A 26,428-nucleotide genomic window follows, 5' to 3' on the forward strand; every position below is an offset into this window, starting at 1 on the left:
AAATCAGGTCAGAATTTTAATTGTAACGTTTTATATGGCAGAGCCTTCCTCTATATACAGCTTCACAACTCAACTAACAAGTAAAGTAAGTAACATTGTTAAATGGTAAAAGAATTCACTAATAAAGAAAAAGTATTTACTTAGGAAAACAAATTGAAACTGAGTTTCCAGAAGTGTCAATTATAAAAAAAAAAAAAAATGCACTGGTTAGAATTCAAATATTATGAAAATGTTGGATAATTTTAAAAAGCAAAACTTTCAGCCATACGTACAGTATTCTCTTCATCAGTTTCATTCTCCTTATTGGAATCAGTAAGATAATCTGTATTCTCTTCCTCTTCTTCTTCTCCCTCATCATCATCATTATCAGAACCTTCCTGAAATTGTTTAACATTAGTGGAAAAGGGTTACTACATTTTGCATGTCTTAAAAAGATTTTAAAACTTCTGTATAATTGTTTATTATTTTCAAGTTTCATGTAGTCTGCTTACAATGGTAAGGCACAGTCATCTAGCAACATTTACTAAATAGCAGTAGCTGAAAAACCCATTTCACTATCTTTCAGTGATCTAATAATTCAAAGATCCTTTGTAGAAACTCTTCCTTGATTTCCACAAAGAACCAGTTCCTGAACCTTGAAACTGAGGCTCAGAAAAGTTGGTGACTTGCCCAAGGACACACAGCTATTAAGCAGAGTTCTGTTTCCACTAATGCATGGCTTTCAAGCACTACTTCTCTTTATCTTGCCCAGTCAATACCACTGTACCTTCTTTCTATCAGCTGAAATTCCTTTTTAAACAGAAGATTGAGCAGACCCCGATGGATTTTTGAAGGGGTACGAAACACACAGTGAAACTCCATTTGTTCATTCTTTCACCCCCCAAAACCCAATTAACCCCTGCATAGTTCCATAAAGTTGAAAAAACACTACACTAAGCAAAGATGCCTCCCATTGTGCCACGATGACTAATAATTTCTAAGAGAAAACAAATGGCTTCAAATTTGACAAGTTGATTCCAACCATAGGGCAGAGTAGAATTGCCCCATAGGGTTTCCAAGGAGTGTCTGGTGGATTCAAACTGCTTACCTTTTGGTTAGCAGCCGAACCCTTAACCACTATGCCACCAGGGTTTCTATTTTAATGTATGGTACAAATTAATTTCAAAGACCTAATACATTTATTACTTCTTATGTACAACCAGGTATACATTTTGAAGAATTTTAGTTTCTAAAATGCAAACATTTCAAGAAAGTACACAAATGTATTGACTTTATTTTTACATAATTCTGTAATTCCAAATTAAATTTGTAAGAGATGCTTGTAAATCTGCCCTTGAAAATTTTAATCATTTCTTAACACTTAAGATACTTTCTGTTCAAAAAACTAAATTAAAATACATTAACGTTTTTCCCTTACCCTTTATTTTTTATATTACTCAGGCAACATAAAATGCATTAATTTTTGAAACTGAAACACTGAACGAGAATTTCACTGGTCCTAATCCCACTGTATATTTTGATTGGTATAATAATCTGTGGAATCAGGAAGTAATCAACGACCACACAATCTAAACTGGCCAAGGGGTGCAGGAGGGCAGCACAGCATAAGTCAAACTGCCTGAAGTTCAAATACTGGCTCTGTCACTTGTTACTGTGAAATCCTGGGCAAATTATTGAGCCCATTTGTGCCTTATTTTCTCACAGGGTGGTATAAGAGATAGTAATACAAATTCAGTGCTTATAACTGTGAATAATAAGTGCTCAATAAATAACAATTATTGCTATTGAGGAACCCTGGTGGTACAGTGGTTAACTGTCTGGCTGCTAACCAAAAGGTCAGCAGTTTGAATCCACCAGCTGCTCCTTAGAAACTCTATGGGCAGTTCTACTCTGTACTATAGGGTCACTATGAGTCGGAATCAACTTGAGAGCAATGGGTTTTTTTTTTGGTATTGGTAGTGTAATAATAAATCTTGTGCTGCTGTTAATAAAAAAATGTTACCTACATCAAGTTAGAGTTTCAGCAGAACATTTACTTAATATTTAAAAAGTTATATTTAATTTACATAGCTGGTATTTAAGAGAAAATATTCTGGTTTTGAAAAAGTTGGAGACTAAGACCAAAACAACACCGTTTTTCCAAAGAGTTGAATTTTTAGCTCTTTTCTTTCTCAGCTGAAGCTAACTGTTGTTGAATATCCTCTGTTACTTTTATGACTTCAGAATTAATGCATCTGTTTCTCTTTCAAAAATTTTCTCCTCCCTATATATATTTTTTTTTTTTTATGTTTTAAGGGTAGTCATGGGAAAGGGTGGTCAGGAGGTGGAGAAGTAAACTATTTCAACCTTATTTCTCTTAAAGTAAACCACACCTTTCATTTCTCCTCCCAGACATAGCCATATGAATCCTCCAACTGAGCATTGTATTTCTCCTAGCAAACACACATACATCTTGCACGATATTCACTTTGCAATTGGAAAAGTAAGCAATAGCTTAAAATGACACAACCTTCAAAACTTAAAAGTTCACATTTGAAAAGGAGAAAATGCATTTAGAGGGAAAAATACACTACAAATGAGAATTTATAAGAAATACACAATACAAATGAGAAACTTATCTAAGAAAATGAGTCACTTTTTAACATCACATTTACTTGACGATGTTGGATTTATTACAGCCTGTTTACCTAATTCCTGCAGTGAGCAAAATCCAAAGACAACCATAACATTAGTCTGCAAACATGAAATGGAAACACTCTCATTTCCCTTTGTTGTTATAAAATACTTAATAAGCTAATTTAAATTGTATTACTGAATGTTTCTATGGCAACTTCATTTTGAAAACAAAGCAATATAATGTCCATCTCATACTGAAACCAAATTATAAAAACATTTCAGTTCTTATTTTTTAATTTTTTTATATTTACTATAAGAGAGTTCAATGGTTAAAAGAGAAAGTGTTATTAGCCATAAATACTTAAAGTGCAATAACATAAATACTTAGAAGTATACTTCCACTGCTGTAAATACTAGCCAAATTATAAAAACCATACATTATTGCCAATATTGCCTTTTATACGATCATTCATTTTTAATTAACAGCAAAGCTATTTATCATGTAGTCATTAAATAATTAATTCAGCAATGGCTATAGACCCTGGGGGTTAAAGTAAACACGGTCTTCCCCCAAAAAAACCTGTTGCTGTCGAGTCAATTCTGACTCATAGCGACCCTACAGGACAGAGTAGAACTGCCCCGTAGAGTTTCCAAGGAGCGCCTGGTGGATTCAAACTGCTGACCTCTTAACCACTACGCCACCAGGGTTTCCAACACAGTCTTAGGTAATTTTATCTCTAACAGTAGAAAATTTTAAATCACTAAAGTACTGGGTCCTTTTTCTTTCTTTAATTCTAAATGAATCTTTTTTAAATATCCAGTTTACGAATCTTTCTTCCAAATGTTTTAAACAACCAACATTCCTTTAAATATTAAACTCCCTCCTCTAAATATTTATATTCTATTTACTCAAATAAATCAAAACCTAAGAATTTAACAAACAGAATTTCCCCCAAACATTTAAATACTGATTACAAATTTAAACTTTTTTCAACATTTAATTAATGTCGCACTTTTAAATTATCACATTCTCCTAAGTGCTTTATGCACCTAAGGAGTAGAAAAATCCTACACACCAAATCATAATGATTATAAACTTATACTAAAATCAGTGAAAAATGCCAATTCCATGGTTTCAATTTTATTTTCATCAGTGTCCCATTGTTATCCTTATTTACCCTACCATTTAAAAATTTTTTATTTCAAACTAATGTAAATATAGACAAAAGTATAATGAACTCCTGTGTACCTATCACACAGTTGAGCAATTACTAGCTCATAGTCAGTTTTGTTTTCTTCTATACAGCTAACTCACTGACCAATCTACCTCTATTTTATGAAGCAAATCCCAGGCATTATATTATTTTAGATGAAACTTTTAAACAGGTTTCAAAGAAAAAAAGAAATAATTAAAACTATTAGGATGAATATGAAAATGACATTTTGGTAGATGAAAAATGGCAGAACTGCCATCATTTTCCTACGGTTTCACCTAACAGAGTCACAAAACGAAATTATTATGGCACATGATAAATTTCGTATTTCATATGCTATTATATCTGGGAAAAACAAAGCAAAGCTCCTCAACATTTAGCCAGTAATTTTGCTTTTTGGACTATAAAACCCACAGATTAAAAAGTCCATATTCAAAGATGAAATTAAGATATGAAGGAGATCAAAGAATTTTGTTTTCTTCAAAATTGCTTATTAAGTAAAAATTCTATGTCATTATTTTTTAACTTAAAAAAAAAAAACTCAATCAAGGGGTTTTATAACACAAATATTCTATTACTTACATTTACTATAATAACACTAAGATGGGTATCTTTCATTTTTACACGTTAAAAAATCTTGGCTCATATAATCAAAATACTCTCATACAAATGTACCTATTTGCTATAAATAAAAGTCATCACCTCTTCTTCTGGTTCATTTACTTCACTTTCATTTCCAGATTGTTCTTCTGTTTCAGCTCCCCCTTCTTCTTCTTCTTCATCCTCTTCAAGGTTTTCTCCTTCTGCCATAGAATCTTTTGAATCTTTGTCATTTACTAGCCCTTAAAATGAGAAATTAGAAAAATAATTTAAAAAGCTTCTAAAGACTAGTTTTCAACATTACTTCAGTTAGAAGCATGTATTAAGAAAGACAATTCAATAGCCATTTTTCTAGGACAACAGAAAGTAAGAATGGAATTTAAAACTATTTTGAGAGACATTTTAAACACTAAATGTACAGACCTTCATTTCAACAAAGGAACACTGATTCATTTCTTACCCACTAGCAAAAAAATACATGTATCTACATATATAATTTTTTCCCCCTTTTTTCAAGTGCTCCAAATGCTCAGAGTGTCCCATTTACCTCAATCTCATATAAACAAAGGCACAAAGTAGGAGCACATAAGGTATAGCCTCAGACACACAGGAGTTCACTTCATCAAACGAAGCTTCAAAAATCTCTAAAAACTCATAGAAAATCGTATTGCTTTAATGCAGAAACAGCCTTTGGCTGTCAATTTGAATGTCTGAAAATTAAGACTAGGGGAAGAACGCAAAAAGATCCAGCACCTTTGTCACAGTATAGCTTTTTTTTTTTTTTCCCCCTTCTTGCATTAACAGCATGCAGAAACTCCCTGGCTTGAATCTGTCCTACCTCCCCATGCTCCTCCCACATTTCACTGCCTAATCAAGTCTTCCTTACTAACATTTGAATTCTAAACGCATCTCTACTTTCAAGCTGCACATAATATGGCCTCATGTGAGTCAATTATTTCCCACTATGCTCCCTAAGCCTTCTCCTACAGTTGGGTTAGACTCCTGTCCCAGGAGTCCTAGGAGTACTATCTTGGGACATTGCTCACTGAACGTTGTTGTTAGGTGCCATCGGATCAGTTCCGAGTCATAGTGACCTTAAGTACAACAGAATGAAACACTGCCTGGTCCTGCTATGTCTGAGGCTTCACAATCATTGCTGTGTCTGAGCCCACTGTTGCAGCTACTATGATACCCACTGTCGTCCAGTCTACCCCGACTCATAGAGACACTGAAGGACAGAGCAGAACTGGCCACAGGGTTTTCAAGGCGCAGCTGGTGGATTTGAATTGCCTACTTTTTGGTCAGCAGCCAAGCTCTTAACCACTGCATTACTAGGGATCCTCCTCGATATACACATTCAAATTCTATCTGTTCTTCCAGTTTAGTTTAAGTTTTACTTCCTGCATAAACTATCACTGAGTATTTTAATCTATAACTTTTCCCCCTACTAGCTCCTAAAACACTTGGAGAATTTATCACAGCACTTTATATTTAATGATATACCATGTTATATTTTTCTCTCATGATTTCATAAATGTCACATCAAATTAAAAGACCCTTGAGGACAAAGAACTTGTTTTATATACTTAAAACTTAACAGAGGCTACACATTGATAAACACACAGTAGTCACCTAGTAAACACCTGTTTATCCACAGAATCTTAGACTACTAGAGCAGGAGGAAACTTCAGTGACGATGTGATTTAGCCCTCTCCTTTTATGATGAATGTCCACAGAATTTCAAGAACCAGCCCAACCAATAAAAATAAAAGCAAATTACTCCAGTGTCTCAAGTCTAAGCCACTGATTAAGAACTGATGGAAATACGGAAGTACAGAAGGACTAATGAAAGCACATTCAAGTTTGGAAATAAAAAATTAAGAGAGAAGATGGATAAAGTGCAGAACCCTTTCTGGGCCTGTCAGATATACAGTATCCCATCCACGCTTTATGCCTCTAGAGTTCTTTGGGAAGGAGGTAACCCAATTTAATCTCAAGGTGGGAGCCTTTTGAAATGCATGTTACTCAAGAACTCTTGAGTTGGAGCCTCATTTTTGTGTAGGCTAAGCACTGTCTTGGGTGATGCCTCCCGGGTGTGTGAATTTTCTAAACTTTTAACAGTTTTGCCTTTTTTTCTGTGAGATGTCTCCTCACTGTTTCTCAGTTACTATGTTTTTCTGAGAATGTGCTTATGACAAGAATAAGCGATTCTTGGTCTTCAGTCAGTCATAGTGGCCATTTTCTCCTTCAGGCCATTCACCGTTGCCAGATGTTACTGGCTCCGTGCTTTTCTAGCTTCTGAATAGTAAATAATGCCTTTCGAATAAGGAATTGCAGTGGTACTTTTTAGAACTCCTAGAAGTTATTCTTATCACGCCATATTCAATCTTAGAGTCTAATCACTGTTTCTACGTGTAGCAGGTGGCACACACTGCTGTAAGCAGGTCTACAATATTCCAGGGCAGCTGTTTCTGCTTCTTAACTGTTGGTACTGCTTTTGTTATAATGAAGAATACACACTAGTGGTAATTTTCCTGAGATTCAAATGCCTTTGGTTTTATGTATTTGGCCTGTAAGTACTGCTTCTGCAATAATGAAGAACGCATTGTAGCGGTAATTGTCCTGAGATAAAAAATCCCTTGGCTTTATTTATTCTGGCTGTAAGTACTGCTTCCGCAGCAAGGAAGAATGCATTGTACAATGTTTTGAAAAGTTTCATGAAAAATAATAAAAAGGCTAAGAAGAAGGAGACAGCCATTGCCAGGTGCCTTCATATTTTACCAATTTTCAAGAAATAAAATTTTAAAAGATTTTTAAAAACCCAGATTTTATCACTGGCTTATATTGGCAGGATTTACTACGCCCAGTGTCCACCGGGACACATGTGATCCCAGGTAACTTGTATCAAAATCCGTAACTCAGCAAAAATTCTGAATTGGTCCTTTAATCAGCACTCCTTCTATTAGTGAAAACATACAGTGTCAACAGAAAAATTTAAAGGAGAAAATAATTAGGTCTTGAAAGGATTAAATGGAAAGTAACACGGAAGAAAAAAGTTGGTGTTTTCAGACTGAGATTCCATTAACTTAAATATTTTCTACCTGCTTATTTACTTTTTTTTTTTTTATTTACTAGTTTTTATAAATAAGCTTATTTGCTTATTCAGACTTTAAGAAGCAAAATTTTGGACTATTATCTGAATTACACAAGGCAGAAAATTTAAAGTCAAATCTAACTGTATAAATTTAACCATTCTCACAGGAATAACACCCTAAAAAAAAACAAAAACAAAAAAAACACCCTAGTGGTGATAAATTCACATGGCATGAGACATACTTTACACCTTTGTTATAGCCAAATAAAATACACATCATGGGGAAAACTAATGTATAAGTAGCTTTGTTTTGATAGTTATACCTCTATTTTGTAAGGTAAAATACATACTGTTTTTAACACACGCTCATTTATGTTGCAAATTAGTTTTAAAAACACTTTAAGTATTATATTTTGCATTTATTAAACTGTGTAATTATTCACTTGTTGAACCCTAGGAAATTGTCCATCTAAAATTAACAACGCAGACAAAAACTAATATGTAAAGGACATAGAGAAAACAAAATGCAAATTCCAACCAGTAAAATACTAAAAATATGTGAGTCAGAATTGTGTTTGGGGGCTGAAATCAAATATTGTTCTCTTGAATATGAGCTGCTCAGTGCTCCAGTTATCCTGCAACACCCCCTTTCAGATTTAATTTATATTTCTCTGCTACTAGAGATGTTAAATATTTTCCCTACATATTGAATACATCAGAAAGCACGGTCTTTGAATTCTGGTTTGACCAGTTACCTAGGGTTTTAATTTGGGCTTTGCTTAATTAATTTGTCAAATATGAATAACACTACCTCTATCATTCTGGCAAACAGGTAGTATTCAGTAAACACACCAACTTGTCCTGCCCTCTCTTATTTAATTGTCATGTCCATTTATCTATGGGGGTATTCAATTTTATTATCAATTTGCCTGTACTCTTTAAACAAGTGACAATAACCTGGTGTGGAATGCAATTATTACTCCTTTAATTTTAGTTATTTTTCACTACATAAAAGTCTTAAAACATCTGAATCTGCCTACTTTTGTGTGCCTACTTTTGTCATTTTAAAATTGGGAACATTAACACCTCTCCAAATATCTGATTAACAATCACATATATTTTTAACTTTTAAAAGGTAAATATTTAACTCTTTAATTCCTCTGGAGTTTGTCACATGATATAAAATATGGCTCCATTTCAATTTTTCCCCAAATGCTTACCTGTCGCTCTCATCCTGTTTTTAAAAAAGGATTCTCGCTTGTCCAATATGAAACTGTTTTATATTTAATCAGGACTATTTCTGTACTTTTTATTTTTTTCCACTGATTTAATTTCTAATTTATGAGGCACACTCTTTTGCTTTGTAATGTAGCTGTATGGCTTTTTAAACTTTTATTCCTTTCATTTTCTACTTAATGCTATCTAGAACTTCCAAACCAGAATTAAATTAGTATTGCCTACTACCATTTTGGTTTCATTCTTAAATTTAAAGATACGTCTCAGTCAGTAATTCTATCTATGCTGAAAAAATGAGAGGTGTACCCAAAAATAATACGAGAATGTTATAGTGGTACAAAACTGGGAACAATCTAAGTGTCCTACAAGAACTAATAAATTATGATATAGTCATAAAGAACAGATAAATATATATGAAAATGTTAACAGATGATTATCTCTGGGTATGGAATTATGGGTGGTTTTTATTTTCCTGTTGTTTTTCAAAATTTCTGCGATGAACATTTATTACTTCTAATGATAATAAATATTATGTTTAAAAATATAAAGGAATGTTTTTAGTGTTTCCCTATTACCTACTATGTTAGCACTGGGTTGTTATAAAGTTAAAATAAGATAATGAATGTTCAGGTGCTTGAAAAAAAACTACCAAAAGCAAGATACTATGTTATCTTATGGTTTTCAACAGGAAACAGATTTAGTATCATTCATGTACACCTTCTTCCTGATATTTAGACTCTAAACCAGGAGGAAAATGGAGAAGATTTGGGAGCATAATGATTCTAGTTGCTACCATCTTTGAGTTTCATTTGCAAATGGTGATCTACTTTTCCCCCTCACATTCCAAACAAGGACAGACTCCTCATAGGAAGCCTGAAGTCCTTTAATTTAACCCTCTGATCTATAAATGACAAAGCACAAGTAGTCTCTTTATTGCTACCAAACTGGCTGTCAAAGTAATATTTAAGAGGGAGAACGGCTAGGAGTACATCACAAGGCGTGTGTAAGTTTTTATATTAGAGGCTGACTTGATTTGTAAGCTTTCACTTAAAGCACAATAAAAAAAAAGTAATATTTACTCATGCCCACTATACAGAAAGTAACAATCTTAAAGATTTTTGAGAAACAAGGCTAGAATCAATATGCTTTTATGAGTTGAGTAGCAGAACAATTTAAAGCTTGCATAACCAATACCAAAAAAACAAACCAAAACCATTGCCGTTGAGTCAACTCTGACTCACAGTGACCTTATAGGACAGAGCAGAACTGTCCCAGAGTTTCTAAGCAGTGCCTGGTGGATTCGAACCGCTAAACTTTTGGTTACCAGCCATGGAGCTTAACCACTACACCACCAGGATTTTAGCACAACCGATAGCAGCTTTAAAGGTAAGGCTCAAATAAATAGACAATAACAATTATATTCTCCAAAAGAGGATTTACCTTTGGAGAAAGCAATTTCTATTAATATGCTGGATATAATAATATGAAAAAATAAAGTTTTAGGAGGAAAAAAAATCACAAATGCCTTCACTATGAAGAGTTCTTTAGATATGCAATGTTATAAACTTATATAATTAGTATAACTTGGTGACAGTAAAACCCACCGACAGTAAGGCTCCCTTAATGAAGGATAATAGCCTGAAAATAAAATAATGTTACTTTGAAATGACTACAATAAAACCTGCTAGGAGCTATCAGCAACCAAACCAGACTAGTATGGCTATGTCGTGTTCTAACTATTTCTACTGACAATACTTGTCGTCTCCTACAGTCCCTCGTGGGAGCTGCTGATGACTCTTCTCCCAGAACAGTAACAGAAGGATACTGACAAAGTAAACAGATAATCCTCTCGTCGCACATTTTCTCTAGATCTTAGAAACAGAGGTAACTGTGAGGAGATCTGAAATTCTGTACGGCAGTTCCAAATTTCTAACAAGTACTCCTTTCGTAAATTCTAACCTGTACTTTCTTAAGAAGTAATACCTGTTGAAATACACAATGTACAAATATAACAAAGATATGCTTAACTGAAAGGAGATCTTATATATAAAAAACAAAACAACAACAAAAAAACCCTACTACCATTGAGTCAATTCTGACTCATGGTGACCCCATGTGTTGCTGAGTAGAACTGTTCCATAGGGTTTTTCTGGCTCTAATCTTGGTGCAGTGGTGAAGCACTTGGCTGCTAACCAAAAGGTCAGTGGTTTGAACCCACCTGCCACTCTACAGGAGAAAGACGTGGCAGTCTGCTTCCATAAAAATTACAGCCTTGCACGATCCACAGCCTACATGTTTCTGAGATCAGAAGAACTAGATGGTGCCCAGCGACCATTACCAACCATTATGACTGGGATCACAACAGAGGGTCACAGACAGAGCAGAAGAAAAATGCAGAAGAAAAAAATCAAATTCACAAAAAAGACCAGACTTACTGGCCTGACAAAGACCGAAGGAGCTCCTAAGGATATGGCCTTAAGACACCCTTCTGACCTGGAACTGAAGCTATTCCCGGAAGCCACCTTTCAGCCAAACGATAGGCTCATATTATAAACAATAACACCTGAGAGGGACATGCTCCTTAGAACAATCAATTAAACAAAATCAAAAGAGCAGCATTTGCCCAAAAGCAAAGATGAGAAGACAGGAAGGGATAGAAAATCCAGATGAAAGTTAATAGGGAACCCAGGGTAGAAATGAAGATAATGCTGACACAACCAATGTCACGGAACACTTTATAAACAAACTAGCAAACGGGAAACTAATCTGCTCCATACACTTTCGCCTAAAGCACAATTAAAAATAATAATAATAAAAAAGGTAATAGCCTTGGATACCCTACGGGGGCAGTTCTACTCTGTCACAGGGGTTGCTATGAGTCAGAATTTGCTTGACAGCAACGAGTTTAATCCTTACAGAAGTAGATCACCAGGTCTTCTTCCAGGGTGCCACTGGGTGGGTTCAAACTGCTGACCTTTAGTTTAGTAGTCCAGCACCATTTGTGCTACCCAGAGACCTTCAGATTTTACAACAGTAACCCAAAATTCAAAAAATTTAAAGAGAAGCTAGCAGGATTGTGTTTTTCTATTCCTATCACTTGCTTTAAGTCCTACATGACTGTTTTCCTCCAACTTGGGATTATTTAATAAAATTAATAAATAGCCACAGATTTTACCTAGTACTGTTATGTAACACTCAACATCAAAGATAGAAAGAGAAAGCATACGAATGTAAGCTCAAACTGATAACATCACAGAGCAAATTCTAGAAGCAATCTCCCAAGTACCACCTTCATTTTCTCCCTGTATTATTGCTTACCTAGTTTTATTAAGAATTCCCGTTCCAAGTCGTGTACCTGCCTGATGGATTCTTCCAGAGAATTACAGAGTTTGATCTTTGGTCTTAGCAGTTCTAGTGTATCACTGATCATGTAATCTATGTCAATAGGAAATGGATGCTCTTTTGTCCAAACCTCCAAACTTTTCTTCCACCAAACATAACGCTGATAACAAATGAAAAATAAATTTAGCTATAAGAAATTAATAAAAAAATTTTTTTAAATAATTGTACTGTGATGTTACCTAGTTAAAATAACTAAGCTAAAAAGTTGTACAAGACATCTATCATTTTTATTAATGGTCAACAACGATCCTATTATCCCTGCTCCCTATTCCAATTATTTTCTTCCATCTATAAAGTTTCAGATCCACTTGGTGACTTCTTTTAAGTATTTTTTAAATTACAAATTATCATAGATTCCTTGGGAAAAAAAAGGGGGGCAAAGAAAAATTATAAATAAAATACTAAATTTTCAGGTACTCTGAAATAAAGCAGAAACCCTTTCTACTCCCAAGCTGTTGCCGTTGAGTCCTTCCTCTACCCTCAATCAGGGTTTAAATATTAAATTTTACAAAAACAACTGGATTCAAAGCCGTAATTCTGATAAAATATCATTATTTTCTCTACACTACCTCCTTTGATTTTTCAAAAGGTCAACTAAGGTATCTGAAGACTTTCTTTTGAAATATATAAAAATCATTGATCGAAAAGCATTTATTAAATATCTACTGTGTATATGTTTGGTGTTGGGTTTTATATGTTACTGTGTAGGTGTTTCCCTCTCCTAGCCCGCTTCCCTCATTCTATTTTGTATTTGCTCTAATTCATAAGTTTACAGTAATTAGAACCACAACACAAGAATTCACTAGTATATAAACAGGTATTTCTCAGGGTGTTTTATTCCTCTTCAGTTTGCTCTCGGACCTTGCTACTCAAAGTGTGTTCTGAGGCCAGAGCTTATTAGAAATGCAGAATCTTAGGCCCCATCATTAACCAACTAAATCATAGTCAGCATCTTAGCAACATCCCCAGGCGATGTGTACGCACATTAAAGTTTGGAGGCACTAGTTCTCAGCGATCCTTTCTACCTTACCTTCCAACACTTAGTGCTACTTTCTATGGTCTAGCCAGAACACACTGACCTTATTTCCAGGCCTCACTCACTTCTTACTGCTATTCCCTACTGCTACATTTCTTTCAGTCAAGCTGGAAAATGTCTGTCTTTTTGCTCCTGGATATTTCTGAGTGGCTGTTATCTCTCAGCCTCAGATGTCAGAGTGAATCCAAATAAGGATTCTCTTCTGAAAGGGATTCTACTTTGGAAGCTGACAGTTATAGCTGCCATTTTGTAGCAAAACTCTAGTTTTCAATACGGGCAGTCTCCAAGTATTTGGCTGCTAACCAAAAGGACAGCAGTTTGAATCCATCAGCCAGTCCTCGGAAACCTTATGGGGCAGTTCCACTCTGTCCTATAGGGTCGCTGTGTGTCGGAATCTACTCAACAGCAATGGGTTTGGTTTTTTGGATTTTAAGTGCTCAGCTGCTAACCAAAAAGTCAGCAGTTTGAACCCACCAACTGCTCCACGGGAGAAAGGTGTGGCAGTCTGCTTCTGTAAAGATAATTACAGCCTTGGAAACCCTATAGGGCAGTTCTACTCTGTCCTACAAGGTCGCTGTAAGTCAGAATCAATTCCACAACTGTGGGTTTGGTTTTGGTTAACAAGGAATCTTGTTAACAAATCTCCAACCCCTCCTCCCCATTTTTTCCTCATCAATTCATAAAATATGAGAGTAACTTCTTGCCAAGGTGTAGTGGTAGGAGAACGTTAACAAACTGCTCTTTCTGAAGAGTATTTACCCCCTCTTAGCATCAGCCACTATGTGGCTGTATTTTTTGATACCTCAAGTTCTAACTTTAAATTTATTTTACCAGTGGATGGACGAAAACAATACTAACAATACTGATCATATGGAATTAAATGGTACTACCAATACTTTGGAAACCCTGGTGGCATAGTGGTTAAGTGCTACAACTGCTAACCAAAGGGTCGGCAGTTCGAATCCACCAGGTGTTCCCTGGAAACTCTATGGGGCAGTTCTACTCTGTCCTATGGGGTCACTATGAGTCCGAATCAACTCTACGGCACTGGGGGTTTTTACTGGTACTTTGGAAACCCTGGCAGCATAGTAAGTAGTTAAGAGCTATGGCTGCTAACCAAAGGGTCGGCAGTTCGAATCCACCAGGCACTTCTTAGAAACCCTATGAGGCAGTTCTACTCTGTCCTATAGGGTCGCTATGAGTCGGAATCGACTCGACGGCAACGGGTTTGGTTTTTTTTTTTTTACTGGTACTTCAGTAACATATCTGGAGAGTTGGACTATAAGCTGCTTATTCTAATCACCATTTATAACATCATATATTTTAAGACATAGTAGTTGGGGTCCAAATAACCAACCTACAAGTTAACTTTTGGAACACAAACTATGGAAGCTGTAAGATTATCTCTGTATCTGAGTTTAATCTATACTGTGTTTGTTCTAATTCATAAGCTTACATAATTAACTAAGATATGGAAAGCACAACCAAGAGCTTACCAATAAATACATAAATCTTTCTTTCTGTATTATAAGAACATATTTTCCCCAAAATGAGCTTTTTTTCCTGAAAAAAATTTTTTTTTAATCTTTTAGAAACAAGAATTTTGGATGTAAAACCAGATCATAGGCGAGTGAGAAGAAATGGTATCAACTGTATAAAACACAAGTAATTTAATGCATAAATTACTATACTAAATATAATCCATAAATTACTGTACCAAATTCATAAGCTGTACCAAAATAATTTCTAAAATGAATGATCATTAGAGATACTAAGTTACAATGCAATTAGAATGTTTATATAATTTTTTAGAATCCATCAAGTATTTTTAAATCTGTGAAAGCACCATGCGTGGAAAATAAGTATAATCTAATTATGAACGTATCTTATAAATACTACACTTCCTCTCTAACATTTTTATAACACAGATAATGCATTAAATGATCTCGAACTGCATATTTTGACTTATACATACCTGAAAATATACAAGGAAGCAATCAAGTTTTCGTTTACTGGAACCTCTATCAAAGTACTGGCCACAGGTATCCAAAATAGTACATACTAGTCTAATTCTGAAGAGATGTTCAGGAGGGTCCAGTGAACTTGGAGAACCATCAGAGTTAACACCAAATGAGGTAAAAGAATAAAGAGTTCTAAAAATAACAGCTGATTCCACCATTCGATAATTATAAAGTTCCCCTAAGAACTTGGCACTGCTGATCCGTCTCTGATTAAATTTAGGTTGATTAACCTAAAAAAAAAAAAACAAAAATCAGATTTCCATTAAAGATTTCAAATAATGTATTTAAAAACAGGTAAAATTCCCGTGTATAATTTCACAATATCAATTACCGAAAAAACAATGAATAAGGGAAAAAAATAGACAGTTTCTTTCCTTCTAAGAAGGTGATCACTTCTGAATGTCCCTTTTCTCTGTCTAGGAAATGGCTACTTTAAAATGTTTTTTTTTAAAAAGAACACACTAAGTAAAAAAGGCTATCATCAAATGAACTGATACTTCCTAAAACACTTAAAATGTAATTCCCCCATCAGCTTCCTCTAACCCATTTTCTCTGCAATCCGTTAATTAAGGAGAAAACATGCCTGGGTTTTACAGTAAGAGGGAACTGCTTACAGAAAACCCTGATAGCACCACAGGAGAAAAGTACACTTATTTTTCAATAAAATTATTTAAAGATTGTTTAAATTCTCCAAACACTTCTATTTGATGACTTTAAATAAAGTTTTTTTTTTTACCTCCATGCCTAATCGAATATCTTCTAAAACTCCATCTACAACATGAATTCCAACATCCTCTTGGTAGAGCACTAGTCCTGCTAACAGGTTGGCTACACAATGAATACTGTTATATTTCACATTCCAGACATTTATCATACAACAAATAACATAGTCCTTCACTTCTTGGTCCTGCCAGGGCAGCTTGCGCATCTGTCTCAAAACCTAAAGGAAGAGAAAATTTTTTCTTAATTATTAAAATAAACACATAGTAGGTTAATAGGCCAAATAATACAGATATTTATTATGGTTGTGCAGAGTCATAGAACTTTAGAACTGGAAAAGACTTTGGAGACTTCACTTTACAAACAGGAAAAAAGAGATTCATTCAGTAATCAGTGACAAAATTTATCTACATTTTCCCTAAAGCTTTCATAACATCGCCAAATTTTCTTGAATTTCCAGGTCTTCAATCAAGCTAACAGTATACAGGTAGCACCCAACTGTCGATGCATTCTAGTCATGACAAACCGCCCTTACAGCTGCCCTTTTTTTGAGGGGTGGCGGGGAGGGGACATCTTACTGTTAGTATGTCTCTTGGGAGGACGTTACAGGAAAATTTCTGTGGGGGATACACTGCTGAATTATGTGCGCACGCTCCAAGCACCTGATCAGGACAGCATGATAGAAGAGACTGGTGGAAAAATCATCCATATGGCAAGAAAGCTGAATTTACAACTTGATATTGCCAACGGGGAACAGCCTATAGATCACTAAGAAAGGGAACTGACAGATTAGGACTTAATGGATTTTGAAAACGAAAGAAATGCTGAAGAAGGAAGAAAGAATGAGGAAAACGATGGAGAGAAGTTGTGAAAAACTTTTACAGTGAAAGTATTAGCTGGAGTTTTTCTAAACTAAATCAGGAACTTCAACTGCTTAAAAACATGAACCTAAATGTTGACTGCTTTGCTAAAGTTGACAGGTAGATCTGGGAAGCTGTCAGATGTTACCATGAAATATATGAAGAAAAAAATAAAAGTACCATACTGACAACTCTCACTACTTTTCTGATTAGAAACGCCATCTCCATTCCCAGGAATAATCCAGATGATCCAGAACCTTCCACAAGGGGAGTTATTGCCACGACTGACAGAACACCAACGTTGTACAACTCTTCTTCATCACTGGAGTAAGTTTTTGTGATCTGTATTTTTTTTTTATGTATTGTATGTATACATGCATTAAAACATATTTGTAAGTTCATATTTAATATTTTCAACCCCCAAAGATAAAGATCAGATTTATAAAGATACTGATAACAGATGGCAATAAAAATGAAAAAAAAAAAAAAATGAGGTATTTGACTTATGTCAGAACCAACCTACAACAGAGTTATTAGAATGGAACAGCATCGTAAGTTGGGGACCACCTATACACTTACATACTCAGGTCACTAAAAAAAAAAAAGCCCAAGGTTTACAAAAAATAATGCCCTCTTTGATGCATCATTTATTGTAAATAATCTCACTTTTTTTTTTCTCCTTAAACCAACACATTTCCAACAAATTAATAAAACCAAGGGCAGCTGGTTAAAAGATCACTGAAAATTGAGGACACTAATCAGGACTGATGTTGCACAGCATCCTCAGTTTCCTCACTTGTAAAATAGAAAATAATAAAAGCACTTACTTTATAATTTGCTGTAAGGATTAAAAACCAAAACCTGTTGCCACTGAGTTGATTCCGACTCTACAGCAACCCTACAGAACAGAGCAGAACTGCCCCACAGAGTTTCTGAGGAGCACCTGGGGGATTTGAACTGCTGAACGTTTGGTTAGCATCTACAGCTCTTAACCACTATGCCACCAGGGTTTCCACTGCGAGGATTAGATAAGTTAAAACACATGAAGTGTGCAGAAAATGACTGGTACATTATAAGTGCCTCATAAAAGGTAACCACTGCTATTTCAGAAACTACTGATGATGAGATAATCACAGAAATAATCAAATTCTTTCCATTTTTATTCTGGAAGAAAGTGGATACTAGTGGCAGATTGTAAAGTATTCCTTTAATCTCTACTCTCTATATCCACAATCCATCTTTTTAACACTGATACATATTATCATTCTAGCTTCATTGGAAATGGCAATGTCTCCTCAACTGCATAAGCATCACATATCCTTCAAACATTCAGCCAGTTCTAAAACAGCTCTCAAATTCCTTACTGTTTTAAACAACTGCTATCTCTGACTTGTGGAAAGTTGGTTTCAATTTTCAAAGCTGCACTATCACCCCTTATCACTCTATTCCCCGCCCATGGACAGGACATGCATTATTTCATGCCATTTATCCATAGGTCTCCTTTATCCAGAGTTAATCTGCCTTTTTTTCCCCCAGAAAAATTCCTGAAAGTTGTCATACATTGCATTGTTTTACTTTGTACAGTTAACCAAGAAATGTTGTTTTGCTCAAGGCATTTTACTTAAATGTAAACTTTCCAATAAAGTAACTACAATAATTTCAGGTAACAGGACAGCAGTCTTTAACCTTTTCTGGAAATTTGTCCCTGTTGAGAATCTAATGAAAATTCCAAAAAGAAAAATAAACCAAATAGCCACAGAGATTAAAATTATGAAATTTCAGAGAGATCACGGATCTTCTCACATCCATTCAAGGTTAACATCTTCTATACTGAGGCAAGATATTTAACAGAAAATTCATTATAGAGTACCAAAAATAAAGCAATACAAAAATAGGACATAAATATATATAGCATCAAAATTTTATTTGGAAGAGTTAACATTTTAATTAGAGTAAGAAGCTATTATCACAAAAGGAAAACAAAATGTATGTCCCAAATGTTACGTATCATCATACGAATTCTTTCTTAGAGTACTTTGTGTAGAATCAATCATAATGGAACTTGGGCTCTAACCCTACCTCTCCTAAAATTCACTGTTGGACTTTAATAGCCCTACTTCAGTTTCTCCATTTACAAAATGTGACTAGTGCAAGCTAGTTACTTTCTTATCTATACTTTGTGGGTCACTAAAAGCAATTTATACAAAACAGATTTGGGAAAACTAAAATATATGTCTCTGATCTAAAACAACTTGAATGCATTGGCTAGAAGGAAAGTACACTGTCACTCTTAACACTATCAAGATGAGAATGAATTAATTTGATTATATAAGTTTTACACTACCATGAATCTCAAGGAGACCATCATTACATGATTTCATGAAGATTTACCTTCTCAGTGGTAACCTTAGAGAGATCCTTGTACAAAAGTTTCCGAACATATTCCTGGAGAGGAGGACGTTTCTTTTTCACTGTTTTCTCAGCCAAAGGTGGGTTGCAGTAGTAATACGCATTCTCCACCATCGTGACATACCTCGCATCAAGATGCATGGCTTGTTTCTTTCTCATCATTTGTTCCTAAAACAAAAAGTCCAAATTAATCAAAAACACTTCATTCTACATTTCTGTATTCCTAACAAATTTCTATTCTCAGTGATAAATGGTTTTAGGATAAAGGTCTAGAAAAGGAAAAGAAAAAATCACTATGTATTTCTAAGAGTGTGTAAAAACACACTAATTGTGTTCTACCAGTAATCTTATTTTAGAACAAATTAGTCTATGACTATTTGGCTTTAAGTCCTCATCCAGTAAAACACTCAGAGAACTTTGCTACAAATGTAACTTTCCTTATAGCTCTGCCAAACTGAACCCTAAGCAAAACAGGACTCACATATTTCAGTGACTGAAATAAAGGATTGAGAATGTAAAGGGCCCTAAAACTACTGCCTTGAGATAATTGAGCATTTTGCTCTTTAAAGAACTATCTATACGGGATCAAATCGACAACAACTCAAAAGATTAGACAGGAACCTTAGGGGGCAATAAATTAATGTTAATGGGGGAGGAACAATTCAGAAAAGGAGAGAGAGAATGGTTACACAGCTCAAAGAGTGTGATCAATGTCACTAAAGGGTATGTATACAAACTTCAATTGGTGTATTTTTGCTGTGTATGTTCTTAACAATGACAAAACAAAATCCTGTATTTTTAAAAAAGAAGGTAAAAAGTGTCCCTGGATCTAGTTCCATGTACCACCACTGAGAATAAATTTGTTCACATGGGGTCACCAGCAGTTGGATTCTAATGGACAGCAACTGGTTTATCTCTATAGATAAGAAAACTAAAAGCCTCTATTATCTTAAAACTTGCCCAGGGATATTCAGCTCCAACTCAGGAGAGGTGACTAAAAAACAAAATGATCATCTAGTTTTTGGTTTCTCAACTCTGGTACTACTGACATTTTGGACTGGATAATTCTTCGTTGCAGAGGCTGTTCTGCACGTTGTAGGATGTTTCACAGAAACCCAAGCCTCTACTCACTAGATGCCAGGAGCCCCCAGTTGAGAATCACTGATTAGTTGAGGATATTCAAATGGCACTCCTAGTTCTTAAAACAGCATCATACTAATCACTTTGGTCATTGAATTTATTCAGTCACTTAACAACCATTTTATGGGCACTTAACTAGGTTAATTTTTTTTACTGGGCAGGTTAACTAGGTGCTAGGCATTATGCCAAGTATAAGAAATTCAACAGTGAACAAAACATACATGGTTCCTATCTTCAAGAAACTAACAGTCTGGTGTGGGAAGACAGACAATGAACAAGAAAACAAATAAGTTAACTATTAATCTTTTGAGGAATGCTGGTGGTGCAGTGGTTAAGTTCTCAGCTATTAACTGAAAGATTGGTGGTCAAACCCACCAGCCACTCCATGGGAGAAAGATGTGAGGATTACAGCCTTGGAAACACTATGGGGCAGTTCTACCCTGTCCTATGGGTCACTATGAGTCAGAATCAACTTGATGGCAACAGGCTATAGGTATTTATTAATCTTTTAAATAGTAATTATATAGTTAGGATGATTTAGGGAAGGTTTCTCTGAGAAAGTGACATTTAAGCTATGATCTGAAGAATGAGAAAAGGCTGAGAAGAGCCAAGGGAACAGCTTTCATGGCAGAAGCAATAGCAAGAACATAGGCCCGCAGGATAGGAACCATTCCCGAAGCCAACTCATCAGACATGGATTGGACTGGACAATGGATTGGAGAGAGATGCTGATGAGGAGTGAGCTACCTGCATCAGGTGGACACTTGAGACTATATTGGCATCTCCTATCTGGAGTGGAGATGGGAGGGTAGAGGGGGTTAGAAACTGGCAAAACGGTCACGAAAGGAGAGTCTGGAAGGAGGAAGCAGGCAGACTCATTAGAGGGAAAGTAAGTGGGAGTATGTAATAAGGTGTATATAAGTTTATATGTGAGAGACTGACTTGATTTGTAAACCTTCACTTAAAGCACAATAAAAATTAAAAAAAAAAAGAAGACAGGCCCGGGGAAAAAGACAGCATGGTATGTTACAGGAAGTACAAGTACTGTGGTTTTGACATGGAGCAGCATGAGATAAGGTGTAAGAGGTAGTGAGGGAATAGATAAATATAGGGTGTTACAGACCATGGTAACAATTTTGGGTTTTAAGCATGTAGAGGGAAACCACTAACGAGCTTCAAGCAGGTGTCAAGGACTAGGGATGGCAGATAGTGACATGATTTCAAGTTTAAAAAAAAATCACTGTATATGTAAGTTCAAAAATGGGAAGGAGTGTCTCTTTTACACTGTTGAATGTCTAGCACTTAAAACTGTGCCTGACCTAGCAAATGGGAGGCATGCAATTAATATTTAACAGAATACATAAACAAACTGAATTAATTTTTAAAAAGAGAGTGGATTTTTCCCACAGACTATGTTTCCATACATGTAGAACCACCAAATATTGAGTGAAAATTTTGCTATTTATAAGTTCAATTGTTTCATGATCGTTTCACTTATCTACTAGCACTTCTACTAGTACTTCCCCCACGTCTGTCAGTTTGTCGTACTGTGGAGGCTTCTGTGTTGCTGTGATGCTGGAAGCTAAGCCACTGGTATTCAGATAAAAGCAGGGTCACCCATGGAGGACAGATTTCAGCTGAGTTTCCAGACTAAGACAGACTAGGAAGAAGGACCCGGCAGTCTACTTCTGAAAAGCATTAGCCAGTGAAAACCTTAGGAATAGCAGCAGAACACTGTCTGATATAGCGCTGGAAGATGAGCCCCCCAGGTTGGAAGACAATCAAAAGATGACTGGGGAAGAGCTGCCTCCTCAAAGTAGAGTCGACCTTAATGACGTGGATGGAGTAAGGCTTTCAGGACCTTCATTTGCTGATGCAGCACGACTCAAAATGAGAAGAAACAGCTGCAAATATCGATTAATAATCGCAACCTGAGATGTACAAAGTATGAATCTAGGAAAATTGGAAATCATCAAAAATGAAATGGAATGCATAAACATCAATATGCAGGCATTAGTGAGCTGAAATGGACTGGTATTGGCCATTCTGAATCGGACAATCATATAGTCTACTATGCTGGGAATGACAACTCGAAGAGGAATGGTGTTGCAATCATCGTCAAAAAGAACATTTCAAGATCTATCCTGAAGTACAACGCTGGCAGTAATAGGATAATATCCATACGCCTACAGGGAAGACCAGTTAATACAACCATTATTCAAATTTATGCACCAACCACTAGGGCCAAAGATGAAGAAATGCAAGATTTTTATCAGCTGCTACAGTCTGAAATTGATCAAACATGCAATCAAGATGCATTGATAATTACTGGCAATTGGAATGCGAAAGTTGGAAACAAAAAAGAAGGATCAGTAGCTGGAAAATATGGCCTTGGTGATAGAAACAATGCTGGAATTGAATGACAGAATTTTGCAAGACCAACGACTTCTTCACGGCTAATACCTTCTTTCACCAACATAAACAGCGACTATACACATGGACCTCACCAGATGGAACACACAGAAATCAAATTGACTACATCTGTGGAAAAAGACAATGGAAAGGCTCAATATCATCAGCCAGACCAAGGCCAGGGGCCGACTGTGGAGCAGACCATCAATTGCTCATATGCAAGTTCAAACTAAAGCTGAAGAAAATCAGAGCAAGTCCATGAGAGCCAAAATATGACCTTGAGTATATCTCACCTGAATTTTAGAGAGCATCTGAAGAACAGATTTGACGCACTGAACGCTAGCGACCGAAGACCAGACGAGTTGTGGAATGACATCAAGGACATCATCCCTGAAGAAAGTAAGAGGTCATTGAAAAGACAGGAAAGAAAGAAAAGACCAAGATGGATGTCAGAGGAGACTCTGAATCTTGCTCTCGAACATCGATCAGCTAAAGCAAAAGGAAGAATTGATGAAGCAAAAAAACTGAACAGAAGATTTTAAAGGGCGGCTCGAGAAGACAAAGTAAATTATTATAATGACATGCGCAAAGAGCTGGAGATGGAAAACCAAAAGGGAAGAACGCATTCAGCATTTCTAAAGCTGAAAGAACTGAAGAAAAAATTCAAGCCTCGAGTTACAATAGTGAAGGAGTCTATGGGGAAAATATTAAACGACTCAGGAAGCATCAAAAGAAGATGGAAGGAATACACAGAGTCATTATACCAAAAAGAATTAGTCGATATTCAACCATTTCAAGAGGTGGCATATGATCAGGAACTGATGGTACCGAAGGAAGAAATCCAAGCTGCTCTGAAGGCACTGGCGAAAAACAAGGCTCCAGAAATTGATGGAATATCAATTGAGGTATTTCAACAAACAGATGCAGCGCTGGAGGTGCTCACTTGTCTATGCCATGAAATATGCAAGACAGCTTCCTGGCCAACTGACTGGAAGAGATCCATATTTATGCCTATTCTCAAGAATGGTGATCCAACCGAATGTGGAAATTACAGAACTATATCATTAATATCACAGGCAAGCAAAATTTTACTGAAGATCATTCAAAAAAGGCTGTAGCAGTACACTGACAGGGAACTGCCAGAAATTCAGGTCAGTTTTAGAAGAGGACGTGGAACCATCATTGCTGATGTCAGATGGATCCTGGCTGAAAGCAGAGAATACCAGAAGGATGTTTACCTGTGTATTACTGACTATGCCAAGGCATTCGACTGTGTGGATCATAACAAATTACGGACAATATTGCAAAGAACAGGAATTCCAGAACACTTAATTGTGCTCATGAGGAGCATTTACATAGATCAAGAGGCAGTTGTTTGGACAGAACAAGGGGATACTGAGTGGTTTAAAGTCAGGAAAGGTGTGTGTCAGGGTTGTATTCTTTCATCATACCTATTTAATCTGTATGCTGAACAAATAACATGAGAAGCTGGACTATATGAAGAAGAACAGGGCATCAGAATTGGAGGAAGACTCATTTACAACCTGCATTATGCAGATGACACAACCTTGCTTGCTGAAAGTGAAGAGGACTTGAAGCACTTACTAACGAAGATCAAAGACCACAGCCTTCAGTATGGATTGCACCTCAATATAAAGAAAACAAAAATCCTCACAACTGGACCAATGAGCAACATCATTGATTAATGGAGAAAAGATTGAAGTTGTCAAAGATTTCATTTTACTTGGATCCACAATCAACAGCCATGGAAGCAGCAGTCAAGAAATCAAAAGACGCATTGCATTGGGTAAATCTGCTGCAAAGGACCTCTTCAAAGTGTTGAAGAGCAAAGATATCACCCTGAAGACTAAGGTGCGCCTGACCCAAGCCATGGTATTTTCAATCACATCATATGCATGTGAAAGCCAGATAATGAATAAGGAAGGCCGAAGAAGAGTTGACGTCTTTGAATTGTGGTGTTGGCGAAGAATATTGAATATACCATGGACTGCCAAAAGAACGAACAAATCTGTCTTGGAAGTACAACCAGAATGCTCCTTAGAAGTAAGAATGGCGAGACTGCATCTTACATACTTTGGACATGTTGTCAGGAGGGATCAATCCCTGGAGAAGGACATCATGCTTGGCAGAGGAAGATCCTCAATGAGGTGGATTGACACAGTGGCTACAATGAGCTCAAGGGTAACAACAATTTTAAGGATGGCTCAGGGTGACCGGGCAGTGTTTCGTTCTGTTGTGCATGGGGTTGCTATGAGTCGGAACCAACTCGACAGCACCTAACAACAACAACTAGTACTTCTAAAGTATATCTCTCACAGCCTGCTTTCTACACTGGCATCTATATCACGATTTGTAAACATTTATTAAATGTTGAGTATTCCAAACAGAAAAGAAAACTTTTCCATGTTTAACAGGGCTAGTGATAATGACTAAAACTGTAAGTTCTGTGGACAGAATATAACACATCCTTCAACTTCATATTTGTACATACATAATACAGTTTTTAATCTAGATAAATTCCAACCTGCTACTTAGATGCCTTTAGAACCATTTCCCCCAGTCAATCAGGATGGAGATATACACACAAACATCAAATTAATTTTAATTTAGCTAAGAGCAATTTTGAATGCAAACCAGATAAAGATTATATGTGTTCCCAAACAAGCATGTATACCTTCTGGATTATCCCACAAGCATTAATGTGCTTCAAAACAAGCTCACCATTTTTTCCTCCAGCTATATTCTGTTATCCCTGTGACTGGAACTCCACGTCAAAATTTTGGAACTTATTTTAGGGCACTTTCTCCTTCCTCACCCCTTCTATCTCACCATTAAGTCTCATCAGTTCTACTTTGTAAAGTTCTTCGTACGCCTAGTTATCATTCTCCATTCCCTCATTTCTACCCCAATCCATTTCTTCAGTGTTTTCCCCCTAGGTCTTTAAAACAGCCTTTGACTGTTCTCACTACCCTCTGGTATCAGCCACCTCAGATATCTACTCATCAACTTTCTAAAAACATAAATCTGATCACATCTATCCTCCCTGCTTAAAATCCGTCAATAGGTACTCACTGCCTTCATCAAGCTCCAATGTTCATATTCATATGGTAGAGCAAGATAACCAGTCCTAGTCAATACTGTTAACCTCAGAAGTAAATAAAGAACCTCTAGCTCACGTGTATACAGGAAGGCACACGTGAATACACAAGTGTGCATGTATAGGTGTATTTGTAGGCATATGTATATACGTGTTTCTGTGTGCTACATATATATTCATATATATAATAAAGGCCATGGGGGCACAGTTACAGTGACCTCCAAGACATTGCCAAATACCTCGTGGGATTGGTTTACTAGGGTAAAGGGCTTGGGACCATAGTCTCTTGGTATAACTCAGTCAGTTGGCGTAACATAATTCATAAAGATAACATTCTACATCCTAATTTGATGAGTAGCATCTGGGGTATTAAAAGCTTGCAAGCAGCATCTAATATATAACTATTGGTCTGCTCCCATCTGCAGCAAAAGAGAATGAAGGAAACCAAAGGACTAATAACACAGGACTAATAACCCACACAAACCACAGCCTCTTCTAGCCTGAGACCAGAAGAAATAGATGGTGACCTGCTATCACTACTAACCGTTCC

General features: G+C 36.1%; 1 protein-coding gene across 3 annotated transcripts in view; it reads right to left on the bottom strand.

The window, feature by feature from the left end:
• Positions 1–26,428, bottom strand: part of UPF2 (UPF2 regulator of nonsense mediated mRNA decay) — a 140,013-nt gene that overhangs the window by 39,460 nt on the left and 74,125 nt on the right. For all 3 annotated transcript variants that reach the window (XM_010590732.3, XM_003410584.4, XM_064284855.1), the window contains exons 12-17: positions 19,191–19,376; positions 15,956–16,159; positions 15,174–15,449; positions 12,079–12,262; positions 4,533–4,672; positions 273–377 (exon numbers count right to left, since the gene is read on the bottom strand). In XM_010590732.3, coding sequence (XP_010589034.1) covers positions 273–377; positions 4,533–4,672; positions 12,079–12,262; positions 15,174–15,449; positions 15,956–16,159; positions 19,191–19,376 — 1,095 coding nt within the window. The remainder of the gene's footprint in view (positions 1–272; positions 378–4,532; positions 4,673–12,078; positions 12,263–15,173; positions 15,450–15,955; positions 16,160–19,190; positions 19,377–26,428) is intronic.

Source organism: Loxodonta africana, chromosome 4 (genome assembly GCF_030014295.1).
Source record: "Loxodonta africana isolate mLoxAfr1 chromosome 4, mLoxAfr1.hap2, whole genome shotgun sequence".
Classification (NCBI taxonomy): Eukaryota; Metazoa; Chordata; class Mammalia; order Proboscidea; family Elephantidae; genus Loxodonta; species Loxodonta africana.